The 21,567-nt window shown below is 39.7% G+C and overlaps 1 protein-coding gene across 1 annotated transcript in view; it reads right to left on the bottom strand.

Moving 5' to 3' along the window:
- PIEZO2 (piezo type mechanosensitive ion channel component 2) overlaps nt 1-21,567 on the bottom strand; it is a 430,456-nt gene that overhangs the window by 333,270 nt on the left and 75,619 nt on the right. Inside the window, exon 2 of the mRNA XM_033087551.1 lies at nt 20,515-20,610. Within this exon, the coding sequence (XP_032943442.1) occupies nt 20,515-20,610 (96 nt within the window). The remainder of the gene's footprint in view (nt 1-20,514; nt 20,611-21,567) is intronic.

Genomic DNA, 21,567 nt, shown 5'->3' with positions numbered 1-21,567 from the left:
CCAACTGATTTCTCAACAAAAACTTTGCAGGCCAGAAGGGATTGGCACAAAATATTCATAGTGATGAAAAGCTAGGAACTACCACTGAGATTACTCTACCCAGCAAAGCTATCATTTAGAAATGAAAGACAGATAAACAGTTTCCAAGAAAAGAAAAAGCTAAACAAGTTCATCACCACCTAACCAGTATGACAAGAAATCTTAGAGGGACTTCTTTAGACAAAAAATAAAAAAATAAATAAATAATATGAATAATAAAATGGCAATAACTACATACCTATTAACAATTACTTTCAGTGGAAATGAATTAAATGTTCCAATCAAAAGATAGGGTGGCTGAATGGATAAGAAAACAAGACCCTAATATATGCTGCCTACAAGAGACCCACTTCAGATCAAAAGACATACACAGACTGAAAGTAAAGGGATGGAAAAAGATATTCATGAAAAGAGAAACAAACAAACATACAAACAATAAGCTGAGGTAACAACACTTATACTAGACTAAATAGACTTTAAATTAAAGACTATAACAAGAGACAAAGGACCCAGTAATTACACTGAAAATCACACAAAGAAACCCAAAACACTACTTTGAGGGGACATGTTCACCCATATGTTCACTCATTGCAGCATTATCTATAGTAACCAAGAAAAGAAGGCAATCTGGGTGTCCCTGAATAGATGAATGGATACAGGAGAGGTGGTGCTTATACACAATGGAATATTACTCAGCCATAAAAAAGAATGAAATCGTGCCATCTGTGACAACATGGATGGACCTAGAGGGTATTGTGCTGAGTACAGTAAGTCAGACAGTGAAAGACAAATGTCATATGATTTCACTTATATGTGAAACCTAAAGAACAAACAAATGAAACAGAAACAAACTTACAAATACAGAGAACATATTAGATCGTTGAGAACATATACAGATCATTGCCAGAAGGGAGAGGGATTGTGGGTGGCTGAAAAGGGGAAGGGATTAGTAAGCACAAATTTGTTGTTACACAGTAGTCATGGGGATGTAGGGTATAGGAATATAGCCAATAATATTGTAATAACTCTGTATGGTGTCAGATGGGTACTAGATTTATCGGGGTGATAGATCAGAGGTGGGGTTAGAGGGAAAAGTGAAAAAGGTGAAGGGATTAAGGAATATAAATTGGTAGGTACAAAACTAGGCACAGTTCTGGGTCCTGGAAATACTGCAGTAAATAAAACATAAAAATCTTTGCCAAACCACCATAATCCCTTATATATTAAAAGGGAAAGACACAGAGTAAATAAATGTATTAACATGGGTTCAGTGTCAGGTGAGGGACCAAGCCTTAATGGCAAACATTCCCTCACTCTCTAATGAATACTGTGGCAAAGGACATTTGTTTTCAACCTGTGGACCCTGTCCATGGAGAAATGAAAAGAGATGTTGGAGCAGCCGACAGCATTGGATGTTATAGAGAGAGTTCCAAGCCTAGTGAAAAAGGCTTCACTGAGACCACCCTGTGAGCACGGGGGACATGCTACACTGAACTGCAACTCTTGCTTGAGAAATACAGAGGTGAGGGTCTTGCTGAGGGAAGTAATTACACACTGACCCATGGCAGATTGAAAATGCGTGTTCCCCATGCCGTGTGTGTGTGTGTGTGTGTGTGTGTGTGTGTGTGTGTGTGTGTGTGTGTGTGACAGAGAGAGAAGAGGGGAAGAGAGAGAGAGAGACAGAGACAGAAGCAACCTTCCTGGAGCCAACTTATGGTCACTGTCCAAGAAGGACGATGGGAAAGGGAAAGGTGGGCAGCACTGGGCCAAGGAGATTAAAGGAAGTCATAACCGGTGGGCAGAGAGTGCTCCACCTGTCTGGGACCTAGTAGTGATAATAACACACCCCCAAGAATCAGCCCAGCTCAGGGCAGCAGCAGGGAAGGCAGCGAGGGTCAGAGGCACATGGAGCGGTCCAAAGTGGTCCCCCAGGGCCTACATTCCCTCTCTAGGCTTCCACAGGCAGAGGGGCAAAAAGCGGTAAAGGGAGAAGCTTTAGTTTTTTTTTTTTAAATTATTACTATTAGTTTCAGGCGTACAAAGCAATGTAACAGTTAGACATTTACCCCCCTCACAAAGTGATACTCCCCCAATCTACCACCCCTCTGACATCATAGATAGCTGTTACAATACCATTAACTATATTCCTTATGCTGTACCCCTCATCCTGGTATTATATTATATTATATTATATTATACTATATTGTACTATATTATATTATAGAACCGGTCTTATAGTAAAATAAGACCGGGTCTTATATTAACTTTTGCTCCAAAGGACGCCATTAGAGCTGATTGTCCGGCTACGTCTTATTTTCAGGGAAACACGGTATACATTATTCTACTTCAGCTTCAGGTGTGCAGTGCAGTGGTCAGGCATCTACAGTCTATGAAATGATCCCCCTGATAAGTCCAGCGCCCATTCAGCACCCTATATAATCTTTACAACAGTACTGATTATATTCCCCAAACTGTATTTCATATCCCCGAGGCTATATTGTGACTATTATTTGCACTTTCTAATCCCTTCACCTTCTCCCCCATCCCCACCCCCTCCCATCTAGCAATCATCGGTATTTTTCCCCCTATATCTCTGAATCTACTTCTGTTTTGTTTGCTCCTTTATTCTGTTCTTTAGATTCTACATATAAGTGAGATCATATGGTACGTGTCTTTCTCAGTCTGATTTATTTTCCTTAGCATAATATTCTCTAGGTCCATCCATGTTATTGCAATGGTAAGATTTCATTCTTTTTTTTTTTAATTTATTGGGGTGACAATTGTTAGTAAAATTACATAGATTTCAGGTGTACAATTCTGTATTACATCATCTATAAATCCCATTGTGTGTTCACCACCCAGAGTCAGTTCTCCTTCCATCACCATATATTTGATCCCCCTTACCCTCATCTCCCACCCCCCTTCCCCCTATACCCCCTGGTAACCACTAAACTATTGTCTGTGTCTATGAGTTTTTCTTTCTCATGTTTGTCTTGTTCTTTTGTTGTTTTTGGTTTATATACCACATATCAGTGAAATCATATGGTTCTCTGCTTTTTCTGTCTGACTTATTTCGCTTAGCATTATACTCTCAAAATCCATCCATGTTCTCACAAATGTTCCTATATCATCTTTTCTTCCAGCCGAATAGTATTCCATTGTGTATATATACCACAACTTCTGATCCATTCATCTGTCGAAGAACGTTTTGGTTCTTTCCACGTCTTGGCCACCGTAAACAAAGCTGCAATGAACATCGCAGCACACATGTCTTTATGGATAAATATTTTCATATTTTTGGGGTAGATCCCCAGGAGAGGGATTGCTGGGTCATATGGTAATTCTATTCGTAATTTTTTGAGGAACCTCCACACTGCCTTCCATAACGGCTGCACCAATCTGCATTCCCACCAACAGTGTATGAGGGTTCCTTTTCTCCACAGCCTCTCCAACGCTTGTTACTATTTGTCTTGTTGATGATAGCCATTCTGACTGGGGTGAGGTGATATCTCATTGTGGTTTTTATTTGCATTTCTCTGACGATTAGTGATGTTGAGCATTTTTTCATATGTCTATTTGCCACTTGTGTGTGTTCCTTGGAGAACTGTCTCTTCAGGTCGTCTGCCCATTTTTCAATTGGGTTGTTTGTTTTTTTGTTGTTGAGTTGCATGAGTTCCTTGTATATTTTGGATATTAGCCCCTTATCAGAGGCACTGTTTGCAAAAATCTCGCATTCAGTTGGTTGCCTCTTTATTTTGTCGATGGTTTCCTTTGCGTGCAGAAGCTTTTAAGTTTCATATAGTCCCATTCATTTATTTTAGCTTTTACTTCTCTTGCCTTTGGAGTCAAATTCATAAAATGTTCTTTGAACCCAAGGTCCATAAGTTTAGTACCTATGTTTTCTTCTATGCAGTTTATTGTGTCTGGTCTTATGCTTAAGTCTTTGATCCATTTTGAATTAATTTTGGTACATGGTGACAGATAGTCCAGTTTCACTCTTTTGCACGTGGCTATCCAATTCTCCCAGCACCATTTATTGAAGAGGCTGTCTTTTCTCCATTGTATGTTTTTTGCTTGTTTGTCAAAAATTATCTGTCCATATTTATGTGGTTTTGTTTCTGGGTTCTCAATTCTATTCCATTGGTCTATGTGTCTGTTTTTCTGCCAATACCATGCTGTTTTGATTATTGTAGCCCTGTAGTAAAAGCTAAAGTCAAGGAGTGTGATACCTCCAGTATTGTTCTTTTTTCTTAAGATTGCTTTGGCTATTCGGGGTCTTTTGTGGTTCCAAACAAATCTGATGATTTTTTGTTCTATTTCTTTAAAAAATGCCATTGGGATTTTGATGGGGATTGCATTAAATCTGTATATTGCTTTGGGTAATATGGCCATTTTAACTATGTTGATTCTTCCAGTCCATAAGCATGGAATGTCTTTCCATTTCTTTGTGTCTTCTTCAATTTCTTTTAAAACTGTCATATAGTGTTCAACATATAGGTCTTTCACATCCTTGGTTAAGCTTATTCCTAGGTATTTTATTCTTTTTGCTGCAGTTGCAAAAGGAATTGTTTTTTGTATTTATTTTTCTGAGATTTCATTGTTAGTATATAGGAATGCAATGGACTTTTGTACATTGATTTTGTAGCCAGCAACTTTACTGTATTCATTGATTGTTTCTAACAGCTTTTTGGTGGAGTCTTTAGGGTTTTCTATATATAGCATCATGTCACCTGCAAAGAGTGACAATTTAACTTCTTCATTCCCAATTTGGATGCCTTTTATTTCTTTCTCTTGCCTGATTGCTCTGGCGAGGGCTTCCAATACTATGTTGAAAAGCAGAGGGGATAGGGGACAGCCCTGTCGTGTTCCTGAACGTAGAGCAAAGGGCTTCAGTTTTTCACCGTTAATTATGAGATTAGCTGAGGGTTTGTCACATATGGCCTTTATTATGTTAAGGTATTTTCCTTCTATACCTATTTTATTAAGTGTTTTAATCATAAATGAATGTTGTATCTTGTCAAATGTTTTTTCTGCATCAATTGATATAATCATATGATTTTTGTCCTTTATTTTGTTTATGTGATGTATCACATTGATGGATTTGCGGATGTTGAACCATCCTTGTGTCCCGGGGATGAACCCCACTTGGTCGTGATGAATAATCTTTTTAATGCATTGTTGTATTCGGTTTGCTAGAATTTTGTTTAGGATTTTTGCATCTGTATTCATCAGAGATATTGGTCTTCAGTTTTCTTTTTTTGTGTTGTCCTTACCAGGTTTTGGTATCGGGGTAATGTTGGCTTCATAAAATGAGTTAGGGAGTACTGTCTCTTCTTCAATTTTTTGGAAGAGTTTGAGTAGGATTGGTGTTAAAGCCTCTTTGAACGTTTGGTAGAATTCACTAGTGAAGTCATCTGGTCCAGGACTTTTACTTTTGGGAAGGTTTTGGATGAATGATTCAATTTCGTTACTGGTGATCGGTCTGTTTAGATTTTCCAGTTCTTCATGGTTCAGCCTAGGAAGGCTTTATGTTTCTAAGAACTTGTCCATTTCTTCTAGGTTATTGAATTTGGTGACATATAGTCCTTCAGATTTCATTATTTTATGGCCGAGTAATACTCCATTGTATAAATGTCACACAGTTTCTTTATCCAGTCATGTATTGATAAGCATTTTGGTAGTTTCCATACCTTAGTTATTGTGAATAGCGCTGCAATAAATATAGGGGTGCAAATATTTTTTTGAATTAGTGTTCTGGATTTCTTTGGATTGATACCCAGGAGTGGAATTGCTGGGTCTTAAGGTGTTCCATTTTCAGTTTTTTGAGGTACCTCCAATACTGTTTTCCGTAATGGCTGCACCAGTCTGCCATCCCACCAACAGTGCATGAGGGTTCCCTTTTCTCCACATACTCACCAACACTTCTTGTTTTTAATTTATTGATGATAGCCATTCTGACAAGAGTGAGGTCGTATCTCATTGAGGTTTTTCGTTTGCATTTCTCTGATGATTAGTGACATTGAGCATTTTTTCATATGTCTGTTGGCCAGCTGTATGTCCTCTTTAGAGAAATTCCTCTTCATGTCCTCTGCCCACGTTTTATTTTGGTTGTTTGTTTTCTTGATGTTTAGTTGTATGAATTTCTTTTTATAAATTTTTGTAAATTTTGGATATTAATACCTTATCAGATGTATCATTGACAAATATCTTCCCCCATTCAGTAGGATGTCTTTTTGTTTTATTGATGGTTTCCTTTGCTGTGAAAAAAACTTTTTAGTATGATGTAATCCCACACATTTATTTTTCTCTTTTGCTTCGCTTTATCGAGAGGATATATCAGTAAAAGTATTCGTAAGGGTAATGTCTGCAAGTTTCCTTTTATATTTTCCTCTAGGAGTTTTATGGTTTCGAGTCTTACATTTTTAATTTAAGATTTTAAGTCTTTAATCCATTTTTAATTTATTCTTGTATATGGCATAAGAAGGTGGTCCAGTTTCATTTTTTGCACGTATCTGTCCAGTTTTCCCAGCACCTTTTATTAAATACACGGTCTTTACCCCAATATAAATTCTTGCTTCTATTGTCATAGATTAAATGACCATATAGGCATGGATTTATTTCTGGGTGGAGAAGCTTTAGATTTAAATAGTGTTTTGTAATTTTAATTTTTATGGTGGTCAGGGGATATGATTTGTTATGATACTGATCTGAGACTGTTTGGGGCACTAAAGTGACCATAACAGATTTTATTATCTAAGAGTTAGTGGAGTAGCTCTGTGGGCTGTTTAGAATTTCACCACAGGCTGGGGGAGAATTGTCCCACAAGGAGGGTTTGCAGGAATAATCAGAAGGAAGAAGTCAGATAGCTGCATGTCTGAGGCCTCTAAGCCCAGCTCTTGCTATGGATTGGTTACACAGACAGTTTCAGGTAGGTACAGATACTGAAAAAATGAAACTGGTTCATAGTATGAAAAATAAGGTGGAAGTAGGGATAAGGCAGTTTTAGCTAGGAAGGTAGCCTCTAAGGAGGTAACATTTGAGATAAATTTGAATTCCGAGGACAGGCCGCCCATCTGAAATCTGGAAAGAGCATTCCAGGTGATGGGAACTGCAGAGGTACACATATGCCAATTCAAAATTATGTTATTTCTACAACTAATAATTACTATGTATGTAATAATTTTTTATTTTGTTTAAAATTCATATCGCCTTATGTGATCCCCACAACACCTAGTAACCCTGGAACTATGGGTCCTCATCTGTAAAGGGGGAAAACTTGGCCAAAAGAAGTGACATTTCGTGTCAAATTAGTTTCAGCAGAGGACTTACAGCCACACTAGCCTTTGCTGCAGTCTGTCGCAAGTTACCGTATTTCCCTGAAAATAAAACCGGGTCTTAGATTAATTTTTGCTCCAAAAGACACACTAGGGCTTATTTTCAGGGGATGTCTTGTTTTTTTCATGTATAACAATCCACATTTATTCGTGTACAACAATCTACATTTATTCAAATACAGTCATGTCATCTTCTTCTAGAACATCGTCATAACTCTCCAACCCCCGAATTCCGGCTTGAATTTCTTGTGACTCTATTTCCTGTAGAACCATTGGCCCCAATCTCTCATGTCCAGCAAAAGAGCTCTTCTTAAATGAGCCCTTCTTCTCCATGTAGCCTGCTCGTAGTGCATTGGGAACACAGCTGTCAGTGATTTTATCCCATGAATTCTTCACCCAAGTCACTACCTCTTGCAGGCTAGGCTTCACAAAGTTTCCACGTTAATTACTCTCCATTCTATTTTCAATGTAGTAATTTATTTCCATGAGCAAATAGTCCTTGAATGGCTTGTTTAATGCAATATCAAGAGTCAGAAGGTAGGCAGTTATTCCTGTGGGAATCATTATTTGATCTATTCTTCTCTCTGCAAGGAAGTTCTTCATGTCTTTAGCATGGCGAGTGCTGGCTGAATCCAAGACTAGCAGAAATCTTCGGCCCCCTTGCAAAACAAGTGGCAGCATTAAATCAACCCACTTCCTTATAACTGCTTGTGTGCACCAGGCTTTTTCGGTTTCAAGAACATAAATGCCTAAAACACATTCAACCTTATCTTCCTCACCCTTAGTGATGATTAGAGGTGGGGGCTTTCTTTTCATCCAGATGAATTGCCAAAATACAGGTGTGCTTTCATAACCAGTGGAGAAAATCTAGACTGACAAGGCACCCCTCCGATCAATTGTTGTTTGAGATCCTTGGCCCATAAACACTGCAGTTTCATCCTAGCAATCATGTTGGAGAGTTGATATTTAGAAAAGTGGATGCCATCAACAAAGGACTTGAAAGCAAGTGCACGTTTAATAACTTCAATATCTTCCAGCTTGAACAGTGTTGTCGATCTTTGAGACAGTTCATGTCTCTTAAGGAAACCATCCAGCTAGTGTTGTGATGCTTTGAATTCTTCTGGGGATATTTCTAACTGTGGTGCCATTGCAAGGGCAAATGCTTGAATATCAGCCCTGCACACAACCAAAGCCTCTGCTCTCCTGTCAGCAATCCATTCACAGATGATGTCTTCCAGCTCAGGAAATAATGGTTGTCGACCTGATCCACACTTGCGCTTCTTAGCATTTTCCTCGTCCACCTGTTGACTGAGGTTATTGTACTCTGCTCATCATTTTTGGACCATTCGGAGACACAGATTCTTCTCTTCACAGAAAGCTGTAAGATTCTTGCCCCGGGAGTCCTCCATGATACCTTTCTTGTACTCGATGGAATAGCTCTTTCTTTTTGCACTCATCTCGTCTGGGAGTCAAAATATTATTTCCTTTAAATCTACCATTAAATCAAGTGTCAATTGAAGACTTATGAGAAGGAGTGGCAACAAAAATGATGACAGTGAAGAATGATGGTCCACACAAAAGCAACGAAAAATTGTAGGCACCAAAATTCAGAAAACATTTATTTCACACAAGTGCATTAAGTACGTCCGTTATGATACACGACACATTGAATTATGAAGATTCATATTAGACACAATCACGTCTGTTCCTTATCAAGTGCACACGTTATTTGTGTGTTGTGTCTGTACTCGGATTGGTCATTCGGCAATAAGTCTCGAGTTCATTTGTTTATATAGGCGTTTACCTCTCACCCAAAGGTGCCCAATTGGGTATTTACAACTACTTAATTATAATTTATATTATCATTTATTTTAAATGTTAATGTCAATAATATTATTTATTTATATTTAATTATATATTAGTATTATTATTGTATAATTCAATACCTCCGTCGTGTGTTACAACAGACATACTAAATGTATCCGTCTGACTGACGATCTTAACTGGGGCTTATTTTTGGGGTAGTGCTTATATTACAAGCATCCTGAAAAATCATGCTAGGGCTTATTTTCTGGTTAGGTCTTATTTTTGGGGAAATATGGTATTCAGAACCCCCACAGGGGCATGTTGAGGCTGTTTCTGCATTACAATATCACATTTCAAACTTGACTCCTCTGCCCCCAATCACTTCCACCATGTGCTCTTCCATCTGACAGATATCTGAGGCAGCGGTCCTACCTGTGGGGACGAGTCTGTCTGGTTCTCCAGAAACAGCCTCTGAGATGGATTCACAGTGCAGGAGGCTTTTTGAGCTATGCTCTTGGCCACAACACCTGTCAGGGAGTGAGGGCAGCAGGACTTTGTGGAATTGTGAGGATCTCACAAGGAGGGCCCCAGCTGATAGGGTGCTCTAGAGCTGTCATAACCCTGCAGAATTTCCAGACTGGAGGCCTTTACCCCCATGTTTTATAATCACTGGGTACAGCCTTAGTCGTGTGTGTGTGTGTGTGTGTGTGTGTGTGTGTGTCTTTTGATGAATCCCTTCACAATATTATTGTAAAGTGATCTTCTAGAATCTGTCAACTCTTCCTTTATTGCTCTGAGCTGGAAACAATGGCTTGGATTTGCCAGATAATGGATTTCAAGTCTACTCAAGAAAGAACTGCCTAAGACTTCCCAAGGAGACAGGAAGCTCCCTGGTTTCAGTAGAAGCTGAGAAGGGACTACACAGCCAGTGGGATTAGATGTTGCAGAATGGGCTCCCCCATTGGTTGCTGGAATACATGTGATAACTCCTAAAAGATCCTCTAACTTTCAACTTCTGCAGTATAGATGGCATCCATAAGTAAGTTAAGTGTGCTGAACCCCAAGAAATTGTTCTCAATCTAATTCCTTTTTTTAAACTTGATAAGGTTTCAGCATATAAACTATCTTGCTTCCTCATCTTGCTTCCTCTGTCACACAGTTGTTTTCAGCCTTATAGCAAATCTCTGTCTAATGACAGGCAAGAGGGAAACCTCAGTCACATTCAGACAGTCCGTGTCCTGCTGATGGCACTGAGATCACAGGAAGTGGGCATCCTTGTTCTGAACAACCACAGTGGAGAGACTGGGTTTCACATTTGATCACTCCAAGAACTACACCAAAGAACCACCCTTTTAGTTATGACACTAAATTCTCCACTTACTGGGCCCCTCCGGGGTTGTACTTTCAGGAAAAATAACCCCGTAATAAAAACAAATCCAACAGACCAGATGCAGGGCATAGGGTCATGGAGTAACTTTCATACATGTGTGCCACACTTCCAGTTCTGGGGCAGTCTGCATTAGTACATGGTCTCAGCAACAAACACAGAGGCCTGAGCAACTCGGGAAGTGATTCCAATGTGCTTACTGTTTCAAGTAGAGATTGTCTGTGAGTAGATCGTGCAGAGGTTACTGATAGTTCTTTCAGTTTGCCAATGTGCTTTCTTATGGATCCGTGACAAGTGTGTGTGTGTGTGAACATGAATTTATAAGTCAGGTGTGCTTGACAGCCTGCATCTCCCCGAGAAGCTGCGCTGCGGTCCCCAGGCTTATCTCTGTGTGTATTCGCTCCACATAGGCTTTAATGGCTTTGACCACACACCACTAGAAATGCCCAACATGGGATATTTCCAAACACAGACTTAGAAACACCCAGCTTGTGCGTCCTACGTGTTCAGAAAAAAACAGGTGGGACATCCTTTCCTAGAGTACCCCCGCATTTTCATAAACAAACAAACAAATGAGGTTATGTTGAATATTAGTCATGCTTCTTGGCAGTAAAAATGCAGAAAAGAGGAAAATAAATAATTATAATGCTGCTTCCAAATGGTAACTGAGAAGATGCCTGTGGGTTTCCTTCTCTAGCCCAGGTCTTCCCTCCTCTCCCATTAGGAGAAGTATCAGCAGACATTTGTGCACTTACAAGTATTATGTTTTGCTTATGCACTGACCTTGTAACATTTTGTTAATTCAGAATATTTCTTTACACAGAGAGGAGTTGCTTTTTGCATTTGATTTTATATTTCATCTATGAGCTTTCTGACAGTGTCAGTCCCTGATGCACCTGAGCATAAAGGATAGGACAACTGTCATGCACTTCTGACACAGTTGCACATCCCACTCCCACAGAGACTGACCAAGAGCAGGGCTGGTTAGTTTGGGAAGAAGGTAAAACGGGCATTGTCACATAACTATGAAGGGGGAAATCTCAGCTACCTGAGTTGCAGATAAAACAATAAGGGGACACCTTGATATAAAAGCAATAAATAATTTAATTGAATATACCTACATACTCATTTGTAAAGCACTTTATTCTATATGTGTATGAAACCTTTCTTTGAAACATAAGCTCCAAGCCATGAACTAGGAGTTGCTTGTATATGTAATCTTGGTTCTGAGGCCAGAAGCTATTCTGTTTAAATGTCTTTGTTTATGTTGAACTCTAGAAAAAGGTTAGGGTACGTGGGGTCCCATAAACAACGTATTTTTGGCTTGAAAAGGATTTGTATAACTCACATTTTTCTATCCCTTCTTAACTATATGTATTAAGGATTTAAGTGTCTTAGAAGAGCTATTATTTAGATTCTTCCTGAGGCAGGAAAATCAACATAGCATCTGCAGTCGTAACTATTAGGATGAATGATCATAATATGCACTGTAAATGTAACATTAAGGGGGGGAATGGAAAAGATAGAGTCATTATTTGCTGCTCTGGACACACAAAGTCCTTATTTCTTTTCCTGAAGGGTCATCACTATGAAATGGCAGCACTGACCAACAGCCTTTCCCCCACCACGTCATAGGTTGGGTCAAACAGCTTCTTTTTCCTTTCATGTAAACATATAGCCATCACATTCACCTAAGATATTTGGCACAGCCCTTATTCCTTATATTGGTATTGTTTTGAAAAACAATTTATTGAATTAATTCAGTGTGGTTTTTTATACTTGTGGAAGAACTTCAAATACATAAACAAGACCATGCTTCCTACTCAGAGCGTCAGGAAATATAGTCATTATTCTGTGTCTTCAGGTCTTTACAGAGCAATGGGAAAGGGATGTAATGTTTTGCAGTAAGTAACATGCTTGAGAAACTATCCCTTAAACTCTTATTACTCTCACTACTTGGTAGAGGCATATGTAAGAGATCTCAACTGATGTATGAACAAGTCATGACTGGGAACCAGTTTCTTACCTAGTTATCTTGCTACGTGGCTTAGAAATGTAAGATACCTCTCTGTCCCTTTTCCACTTGCCACTACATTCTCCCCAGCAATCCAATATGCAAATCATGTGCCAATCTTGTGCCATCCGCCTTATTTCATTGACAATATATTGAGTTTATCTTGATTAGCTAAAATATTTCAGATGTATTGCAAGCTACTAATAAAGAGCTAATATGGAACTTGTATGGAAGGATTAGCTGTGTAAGTCACAAGTATTACTAACACGTTCCACACTACTCTTGCTTGGTGTAGTTGTTCACATGTTTGACACTCGGTCCTGATAAAGATGAACCGGGACTTTAAGGAAATGATAAAGATAAACTGGTGTTTTAAGGAAACTGATCAGGCTGGAGGTCTATGGGAGGAACTGGGCCCATGGAAGTTCATGAGAACACCTAGTCGAACTCTATGATCCTAACTTCCTTTTCGTAAAACTCTATGGTTCTAACTTCTTGTCTCCCTGCCTTAAATACCCTCCATTTTAGCACACAAGCCAGAATGTGCATGTGGCTTGCCATGTCTGTACATACTGGTGCTAGGTTGCAGCCCTTTGTCCTTTTTCTTTTTCCTGAATAAATCCTTTTTAGTGCTGGACTACCTGGTCAGTATTGTTGCTCAATTGACATTGGAGGGCTCCTACAGGATCCAGGGAATAAGAACCCCAACAGCATCAGAGCAGGTGAGCAACCCGCTCCTAGCCTCTCACATAAAGCAATTTTGCCTCACTGCTTGCTCTCCGATTCAGAAGCCTGGAGTGAAGTTCTCTCCTGGATTCGAGTTTCCACTTTTTGCATTTGAAGCTCTCTGGGCTTTATTTCGAATTCTGAGAGAGAGAGAGAGAGAGAGAGAGAGAGAGAGAGAGAGAGAGAGAGAGAGAGAGAGAGAGAGAGAGAGAATCTGTATATTTGTGTGTGTGTGTCTGTGTGTGTGGGGGTGGTGTGCATGTGTTTAAAAGGCCTTGCTTGTTTGTTTGTCTGTCTGTTGTCTGAGTACTCAGTTTGGCACATCAGCCTGATTTATTTAGATACAGGTTTGTCCTTTGAGACAAAAGTGGCTTTCGCCTAAAGATCCTTTTGGGGACAGTGGTTATTTCTACTGAAATTAGTCAGTTTGGCCCAGTATTAGACTGTGCCACCCAGCTCAGCTTATAACTGGACCCTCCGAGGGTAGATTATTTTTCTAGAACTGGTTTTTAGCCTTTGGCTTAGGCCTCTATGATCACACTGTTCTAGATTGAGGCTGGCTGGCGTCTGACTTGCAGGTCGTTCGAGGTGTAAATTGTCTTGGGCTCTCTAAGAAAAAAAAAAAAAGGGGATCTCAGCTATCTAAAATTTTTTAAATTGTCCCTCCTCTCCTGGGGAAACCAGACAAGTACATGGTTAAAAGCCGTGGGGAATTTTCATGCACATTTTTAACTAAGTGGACAGATATGACTAAAAGTAATTCAAAAAATCATTGGTCACTCTAGGGAACTTTTGAGATCCCCAAACTTAATTATCTTAAAACCAAATTGGATAATAATAACACTAGAACTGATGAAGCTGAGTAGTATGCTTATTTTGAATGGTACAAGGGCTTTTTACAGGTTTCCAAATGAGACCATGAATCTGAAGTTGCCTTAAAGTAAACAGAGGCTACTAAAAATTCAAAAAGAGAGAAAATGGCATCTGAAGCCAGGTGTTCTCCCTCTGCAGCTCTGTCTTGCCCTTCCCACTACTCCGTTTTCTCAGGCTCCGTCTTCCATTTGACCCTATTCTCTGGGTACTTTGTCTCAGCTTCTTCTCCAACTCCTTTGATTCAAGCCCCACCTTTGATGCCATCTTGCCTCCCACAACTGCCTTCTTTAGCTTTGGCTCTGCTCCCAATGCCATTTTCCTTTGAATCTTCTCCTACTTTTTCTTTTTCTGAACTTATCAGCACTTTCCCTTTTAAGATTAAACCCTCTGGGGATCCTACCAGACCCCAAGTTTCCTATATCTCCTAGATTAAAGCTGAGTTACAAGCCATTGTAAAGGAATTCCCTAAGGTAACTGAAGATCCTCACAAGTTTGCTGAGGAATTTGACATTATTATTCAGGCCTATCAGCCTGGGTTTTCTGATTTGTATCAGCTAACACATATGTTCATTGGTAAAGACCAGGCTTGACATTGGATGAGGATTGCCAGATGGGAAAATCCTGAAAGAGACAGAAAAGCAAACCTCCAATTTTGGGGAGGAAGCTACGAAACTTGCTCTAAAACTATATTGAGCAACACCTAAGGCTTTCCCAACGCCTACTGATTGGAGCAAAATTCAAACCTGCTCTCAAAAGTCTGACAAATTTGTTCATGACTACTAAAATAGACTTCAGGTCATTCTAAAGGAAAATTCTCATCTTCCTTCAGATGTTCACTCCACTCGGGTAAGTTTTAATTCTTTGTCTGTCAGTGGGCTTGAAGAGAAATATTTCCCTCCTAGTTAAGAGAATCAGGATTTGGTTAGTTTGGCCAATCATCTTGTCTGTACTCTAGATCAGCCACCTAAAAGTAAGCTTGCCAAGATGTTTAATTCTTAGTCGTGGCGAATGAGAGGCCCTATGTGAAACTGAAGGACGACATTTTTGCCACTACTGCAAAGAGCCAGGACACTGGAACAGGGATTTTCAGATGCTCTCAACCTTCCAACCAGCCTTTACAAAGTCCCCCTAAGAGATTACAGGGGCTTTTCCCAATCCTTCCTCTTCATCAGCTAGGAGAAACTTCTCTTCAACTTGGTAAAGAAACTATTTCTATTCTTATTGTCACTGGTGCTACAGACACTGTCAGTGCTCATCCCCACTGTCATAATACAGTCCCGGCCCCAGAGTAATAAAATATTTCAAATAGTGGGGATTTCAAAAAAAACCTCAGCAGGTTCACCTCTCTGAACCTATTCCTTTTTGCTTAGGTCCCTTAAGAGATACACATTGTCTTTTCCTTAGTTTTTCTGCCCCTACTCATTCATTAAGTTGAGACTTCTTAGAGAACTATCATGCTGGAATATCCTTTTCTCGAAAAGGGACAAACAATGTTCAAGTTTGATGGTAACTGTCAGAATGAATTACATGAATTACTGTCAGGTGAATTACATGACTTTTCAGCATGTTTTATTTGTGCTGTTTTTCTGTTTGTTTTAAAAGATTTACTTTTTTTTTTAATTGGGGAATATTGGGGAAGAGTGTGTTTCTCCAGGGCCCATCAGCTTCTTTAATCTAGTTGTGGAGGGCACAGCTCAGTTCCAAGTCCAGTTGCTGTTTCCAATCTTTAGTTGCAGGGGACACAGCCCCCCATCTTATGGTGGGAATTGAACCGGCCACCTTGTCATTGAGAGCTCGCACTCTAACCAACTGAGCCATCCGTCCACCCCTCTGGCAGCTCAGCGGCAGCTCATTGTCTTCAGTCTATTGTGGAGGGCGCAGCTCACTGGCCCATGTGGGAATCAAATCAGCAACCCTGTTGTTCAGAGCTTGTGCTCTAACCAACTGAGCCATCTGGCTGCCCCTATTTGTGCTGTTTTTGATGGTACAGTAACTGAATCTGAAAGCACTGTTCAATTATCCCTATTGGATCATCTTCCATCTTCTTCTTTTTAAGTTTCTTGGGGTGACAATTGTTAGTAAAGTTACATAGGTTTCAGGTGTACAATTCTGTAACACATCATCTATATATCACATTGTGTGTCCACCAGTTCTCCTTCCAGAAGGAGAACCAGTCAGTTCTCCTTCCATCACCATATATTTGATCCCTTTTACCCTCATCCACCACCACACTCCCCCCTTACTCTCTGGAAACCACTAAACTATTGTCTGTGTCTATGAGTTTTTGTTTCTTCATTTGTCTTGTTCCTTATCAGCCATTTTCTTTATGGGTAAAATCTTCAATTAGTATTGGCAGAATTCACAGGTGCACCTCCTATTAAGATTCAAATTGATCCTTCAAAACCTCTGCCCCAAATTAATCAATATCCTTTAAGTAAATAGGCCCTTCAAGGTATAAAGCCCATAATAGAAGATTACATAACTCAGGACTTTATTATTCCTTGCACTAGCCCTTGTAACACTCATATTTCACCTATGAGAAAGCCAAATGGATAAGGGTAGAGGTTTGTCCCGGATCTCCGAGCAATAAACTACATTGTTATCCCTCAAAACCCCATCATTCCTAACCCTCAGCACTGCTAGCATCTATCCTAACTGGAAGTGAATTATTTACAGTAACTGATTTATGTAGTGCATTCTGTAGTATCACAGTTAATGCAGCTAGCCAATACCTTTTTGCCTTAATTTGGGAAGGAAAGCAATTTACCTGGACAGTAATGCCTCATTACTTGTTATTTTTCACAAATATTGAAGACCGATTTAGACGATATAATTTTCCCTAAAAGTTCCACCTTGTTGCAATGTGTGGATGATTTACTTCTTTGCTCTTCTTTTCAGGTTTCCTCCCAGGAAGATAGCATCCATTTGTTGGAACTTTTGGCCTTAAAGGGACATAAGGTCTCTAAAGAAAAATTACAATTTGTCCAAACTCAGTTTCAGTGTTTGGGATATCTGATATCAGAATAAGGACTACACCTGGATCCACATAGGCTTCATAGTGTCCTAAGTTTCCCAAGGCCCAAAACTAACTACCAATTGCAAGGTTTTCTTGGGCTAGTCAGTTATTGTCAAAATTGGATAGCAAATCTCTTTCTTATGGCAAAACCTTTATATCTTACTAAAGAATGACTTTCCTGACCTAATTTCATGGGAAGAGGGAAGAAAAGGATGACATAGCCTTCAAAGCCTTATAGGAGAGTTTAATAAACACATCTTCTCTTGGACATCCTGTCAGATTCCCCTTTTTCCTTTTTGTTCATGAAAAAGAAGGAAATGCCCTTGGAGTACTCACTTAAAAACATGAGGATCAACATACACCCCTAGGATACTATAGTCAGCAACGGGACCCTGTGGCTCGGGGTTTCCCCTGTGCCGTACAGCCATTGGTGTTACTGCCCTCCTGGTTCAGGCTACAGAGGAAATTATTGTGGGATCCCCTCTATCCATCTTTGTACCTATACAGTAGAAGTTCTCTTGAATGCTCATCACACCCAGCATCTTTCAGTTAGTCACCTTACTTCCTATGAAATCCTTTTGTTAACCGCTTCCCATATAACTCTTTCATGTTATAATAACCTTGATCCCGGTACTGTTCTCCCTTCTGAAACTGTGAAGCCCCTCATGACTGCTGGATACTGACGGATCACTTCCTGACTCTTCATGATGATTTGTAGGAGACTCCTCTAAAGATGATTTCTCATGGTTTACATGCGGTTCATACTTAAAAAACAAAAACGGTAAATTCTGGGCTGGCTATGTTATTGTAACCCCTTTTGAAGTTGTAGAGGCAGCATCTTTGCCTTTGGCTACTTCAGCACAGCAGGCTGAATTGTATGCCCTCACCAGAGCTTGCATTTTAGCAAAGGGTAAAACTGTCACCATTTACACTGACAGTAGATATGCCTTTGGAGTAGTCCAGGACTTTAGAATGTTATGGAAACCACATGATTTCCTTATCTCCAATGGACATAAAATTTAAAATTGTCCATATGTTCAGGAATTATTGGATGCTATACTTTTAGCTGATGCTTTAGCTATTATTAATATTCCAGGACATTCTAAACTTGATTCCCTGGAAGCTGAAGGAAATCACCTGGCTGACGTTTCTACTATGAAGGCTGCCCTTAAAGGCATCGCCCCCGCAGTCAGACCCCTGTCTTGGTCCGAAGACATATTTCCCCAGTTGGTATCTTAGGAAAAATGACCAGAGACACCCAGCAATTAACTTTAGCAGAAGAAAAACAAGATTGGAAATACAATTGCTGCTTGATAAGAAGCAGCAGCAGCTCTGATTGAGACCAAATAACAGCCCAGTCCTATCAGAAACTCTAACAAAATTTCCACTGCTGACTACTGTACACGCGTTAAATCATTGGCACGGACAAAATGGTAGCATTCATGAATCAATATTGGCGGGGAGATATTAACAAGGCTGCAAAAAGTGCCTACCTTAGACGTCCCACCTGTCCAAAGTACAGTCCAGGGAAGCCTGTTCATACTGTCCCTGGACATTTTAAGTTGCTAAATGGACAATTTGAGGTTGGGCAAAAAGTTTTATACAGCTTCCTCATCTCATGGATACAAATATGTTTTAGTCATGGTATGTGTTTTCTCACTGGACTGAAGCTTTCCCTTACAGACAAGCTAATGTCTCTATAGTGGCTAAAGTCCTGTTAGAGAAGATTATTCCTACTTGGGGAATGCCTGCCAAATTCCACAATGATAGAGGAACCCATTTCACTGGTCAGGTGCTAAAAGTCTGTGCTATTTGGCCAGTTCGGCAACATTTTCACTGTGCTTATCATCATGTCTTCAGGTCTAGTTGAATGCACTAATCACATTATTAAGATTTAATTGGCAAAATTTGAAAAAACTCTTCAAATACTTTGGCCAAAAGCATTGCCGTTAGTCCTTTCAAATCTCAGGTCTACCTATCCCTTTTGGGACACATAAGCTTTCCACCTTTCAAGATAATTACAGGATGCCCATGCATTTGGCTCCTGCTTCTTTTGATCAGTTGGTAAAAGGAGAAATGCTTCAATATTGTAATGGCTTAATTGCTTCTATTGAAAACAATCATGGTTTAGTAGAACAATCATTTCACAGTGCACGCCAGGGAAATGAAAAACTCAAAATCCACAGTCTACAACCTGGAGATTTTATTTACTGGAAAAGACACCTCAAAAAGAATTCCCTCCAGCCTCGTTGAAAAGGCCCTATCAGGTATTGACTAACCCCTGTGCTGCTCAACTCCAGAGAGTAGACTCTTGGATACACATGTCACACCTAAGAATGCACCAAACCCTGACTAGAAGTGCACCCAGTGTAATGACCTAAAACAAAAGCTGTCAAAAATTAAAGCAGATGACCTCTGAAGGAAACAAATGATCAAAACAACTGCATCAGGCCTGTATAACTGATTACTCACTATTGATTTGTATGTCATGTTCCTCTTTTCTTTGGAAGGAACATGCCATTGGTAGCATTTCTTAAGCTATTGTGAAGGCGGGAATTCTTCTGGTTGTTGAATCTGTCATCAAGAATTTTGATCTATCTAAGATAATAATGGTTTTCGTTTCATTATCTACGGGTTTGAACTGGTTTAAATTCATCATGTAGACTAGGTTGTTATGTTGTTCTAATCCTGTTTAGGATGCTTCTTGTTATTAAGTTCTGCACCTGTTGCCTGTTAATCCTGGACACGAAGTGGTCCTGTTCCGTGCACTTTCACTCTGATGTGAGAGATGACACCAAGAAGAGATCCTTCCTGACATAGAGGGACAAGAAGGCTGAAGTCAGAAGACTTAGCTGTTGATCAACAATGCTTTCAGAGAAAGATCTCAATCAAAAGGGGGAAATCATAAAGATGAACTGAGATTTTAAGGAAACTGATCAGGCAGGAGGAGCTGGACTCATTGAAGTTCATGAGAACAGCGAGTCGAACTCTACGTTCCCAACTTCCCTCTCATAAAACTCTATGGTTCTAACTTCTTGTCTCCCTGCCTTAAATACCTTCCATCTTAGCACACAAGTCAGAATGTGCATGTGGCTTGCCGAGTCTGCATATGCTGATGCTGGGTTGCAGCCTTTGCTCCTTTTTCCCCAAATAAATCCTTTTTGGTGACAGAATACCTAGTTGCTATTATTGTTCAGTCAACAGTCCCCACTGGACCAGTATGCTGCACAGATAGCATCTGTCCCATTAGGTAAAAACAAACCCAGGGAGCTCAGTAAATGCATTCAGACTGTGACACAGGACAGTAACTGTCTCTTACCTTGCATCGTCGCTCTTGTTGGTTCTGAGAACAGAGGGATGAGCAAGAGGTAGATGAGGTAGACGAAGGAGAGTCCATTGTACCGGAATGCACACGCTGTGGGTGGGAAGAGAGAAGAAAAGGAAAATGTGTTAATAAGCAGGCTGAGAGAATACATGTGGCTATAGAATGCCAGCATCAGGTATCACCGAATCAAGCTAAGTAGATATGTCAATTAGGAAGTAAAAATTGAGCATTTACTCAACACTATGTTGAACATGAGAAGAAATTTAGTATTAAAATGCATGGTCCCGGCTCTTAAAATCTAACCAAAAAGGCAACACCAATCTATTTGAATGAAGGCAGGCCATTCACATAAAGATTAAGTGGACAAATTAAAATTGCTACAGAAATGCTGAGGGCAATGGGATCAGTAGTGAGTGTTTGAGATCTCAGGTAAGGCTGTCAATGGAAGACAAAGAAAAGAGAAGAAAAATATTTGTTAAATGCTCTATGGCAGGGCTTTATACAAATTATCTCATTTAATCCTCATTTTTATAATTAAGGGCACTCATGCCCAGAGAAACTCAATCACACACGTGAATTCTCCCAGCTGGGAATGACTGAGAATTCAATTCATATCTGCCAGGTTCCCATCCTATGCCCGTTCCTGTACATTACTCATCTTAAAGGTAGCACAGAACTCCAGTGAATGCCTTCCCTGACCAAGTTACCATTTCCTTATCTGTAAAATGGGTATAATAATTGTCTCTAACTCATAGATTTATTGTGAAGAATAAACGTAGTATGTTTTAAACACTTGGCTCAGGGTCTTATACACCAAAAGCCCTCAAAAATATGAGCAATCGTCATAAGCATCTTCATTATAGATAGGGAGAAGAAAGTGCAGCATTTTTGTATAGAAAGAAAATGAGCACATTACAGCAATTTAAAAAATTTATTGGATGAAATGAAGACAGGCTAAAGATGAGAAGAAGTATGTATGAGTTTGTGGAATGAAGAGATCGGTTTCAAGGATGTGACACGATAGGGACATGTTGAAAGAAAAGTTAG

The sequence above is a fragment of the Rhinolophus ferrumequinum genome, chromosome 19, assembly GCF_004115265.2.
Source record: "Rhinolophus ferrumequinum isolate MPI-CBG mRhiFer1 chromosome 19, mRhiFer1_v1.p, whole genome shotgun sequence".
NCBI classification, from domain to species: domain Eukaryota; kingdom Metazoa; phylum Chordata; class Mammalia; order Chiroptera; family Rhinolophidae; genus Rhinolophus; species Rhinolophus ferrumequinum.
This window is presented reverse-complemented; position numbering and strand designations above follow the sequence as displayed.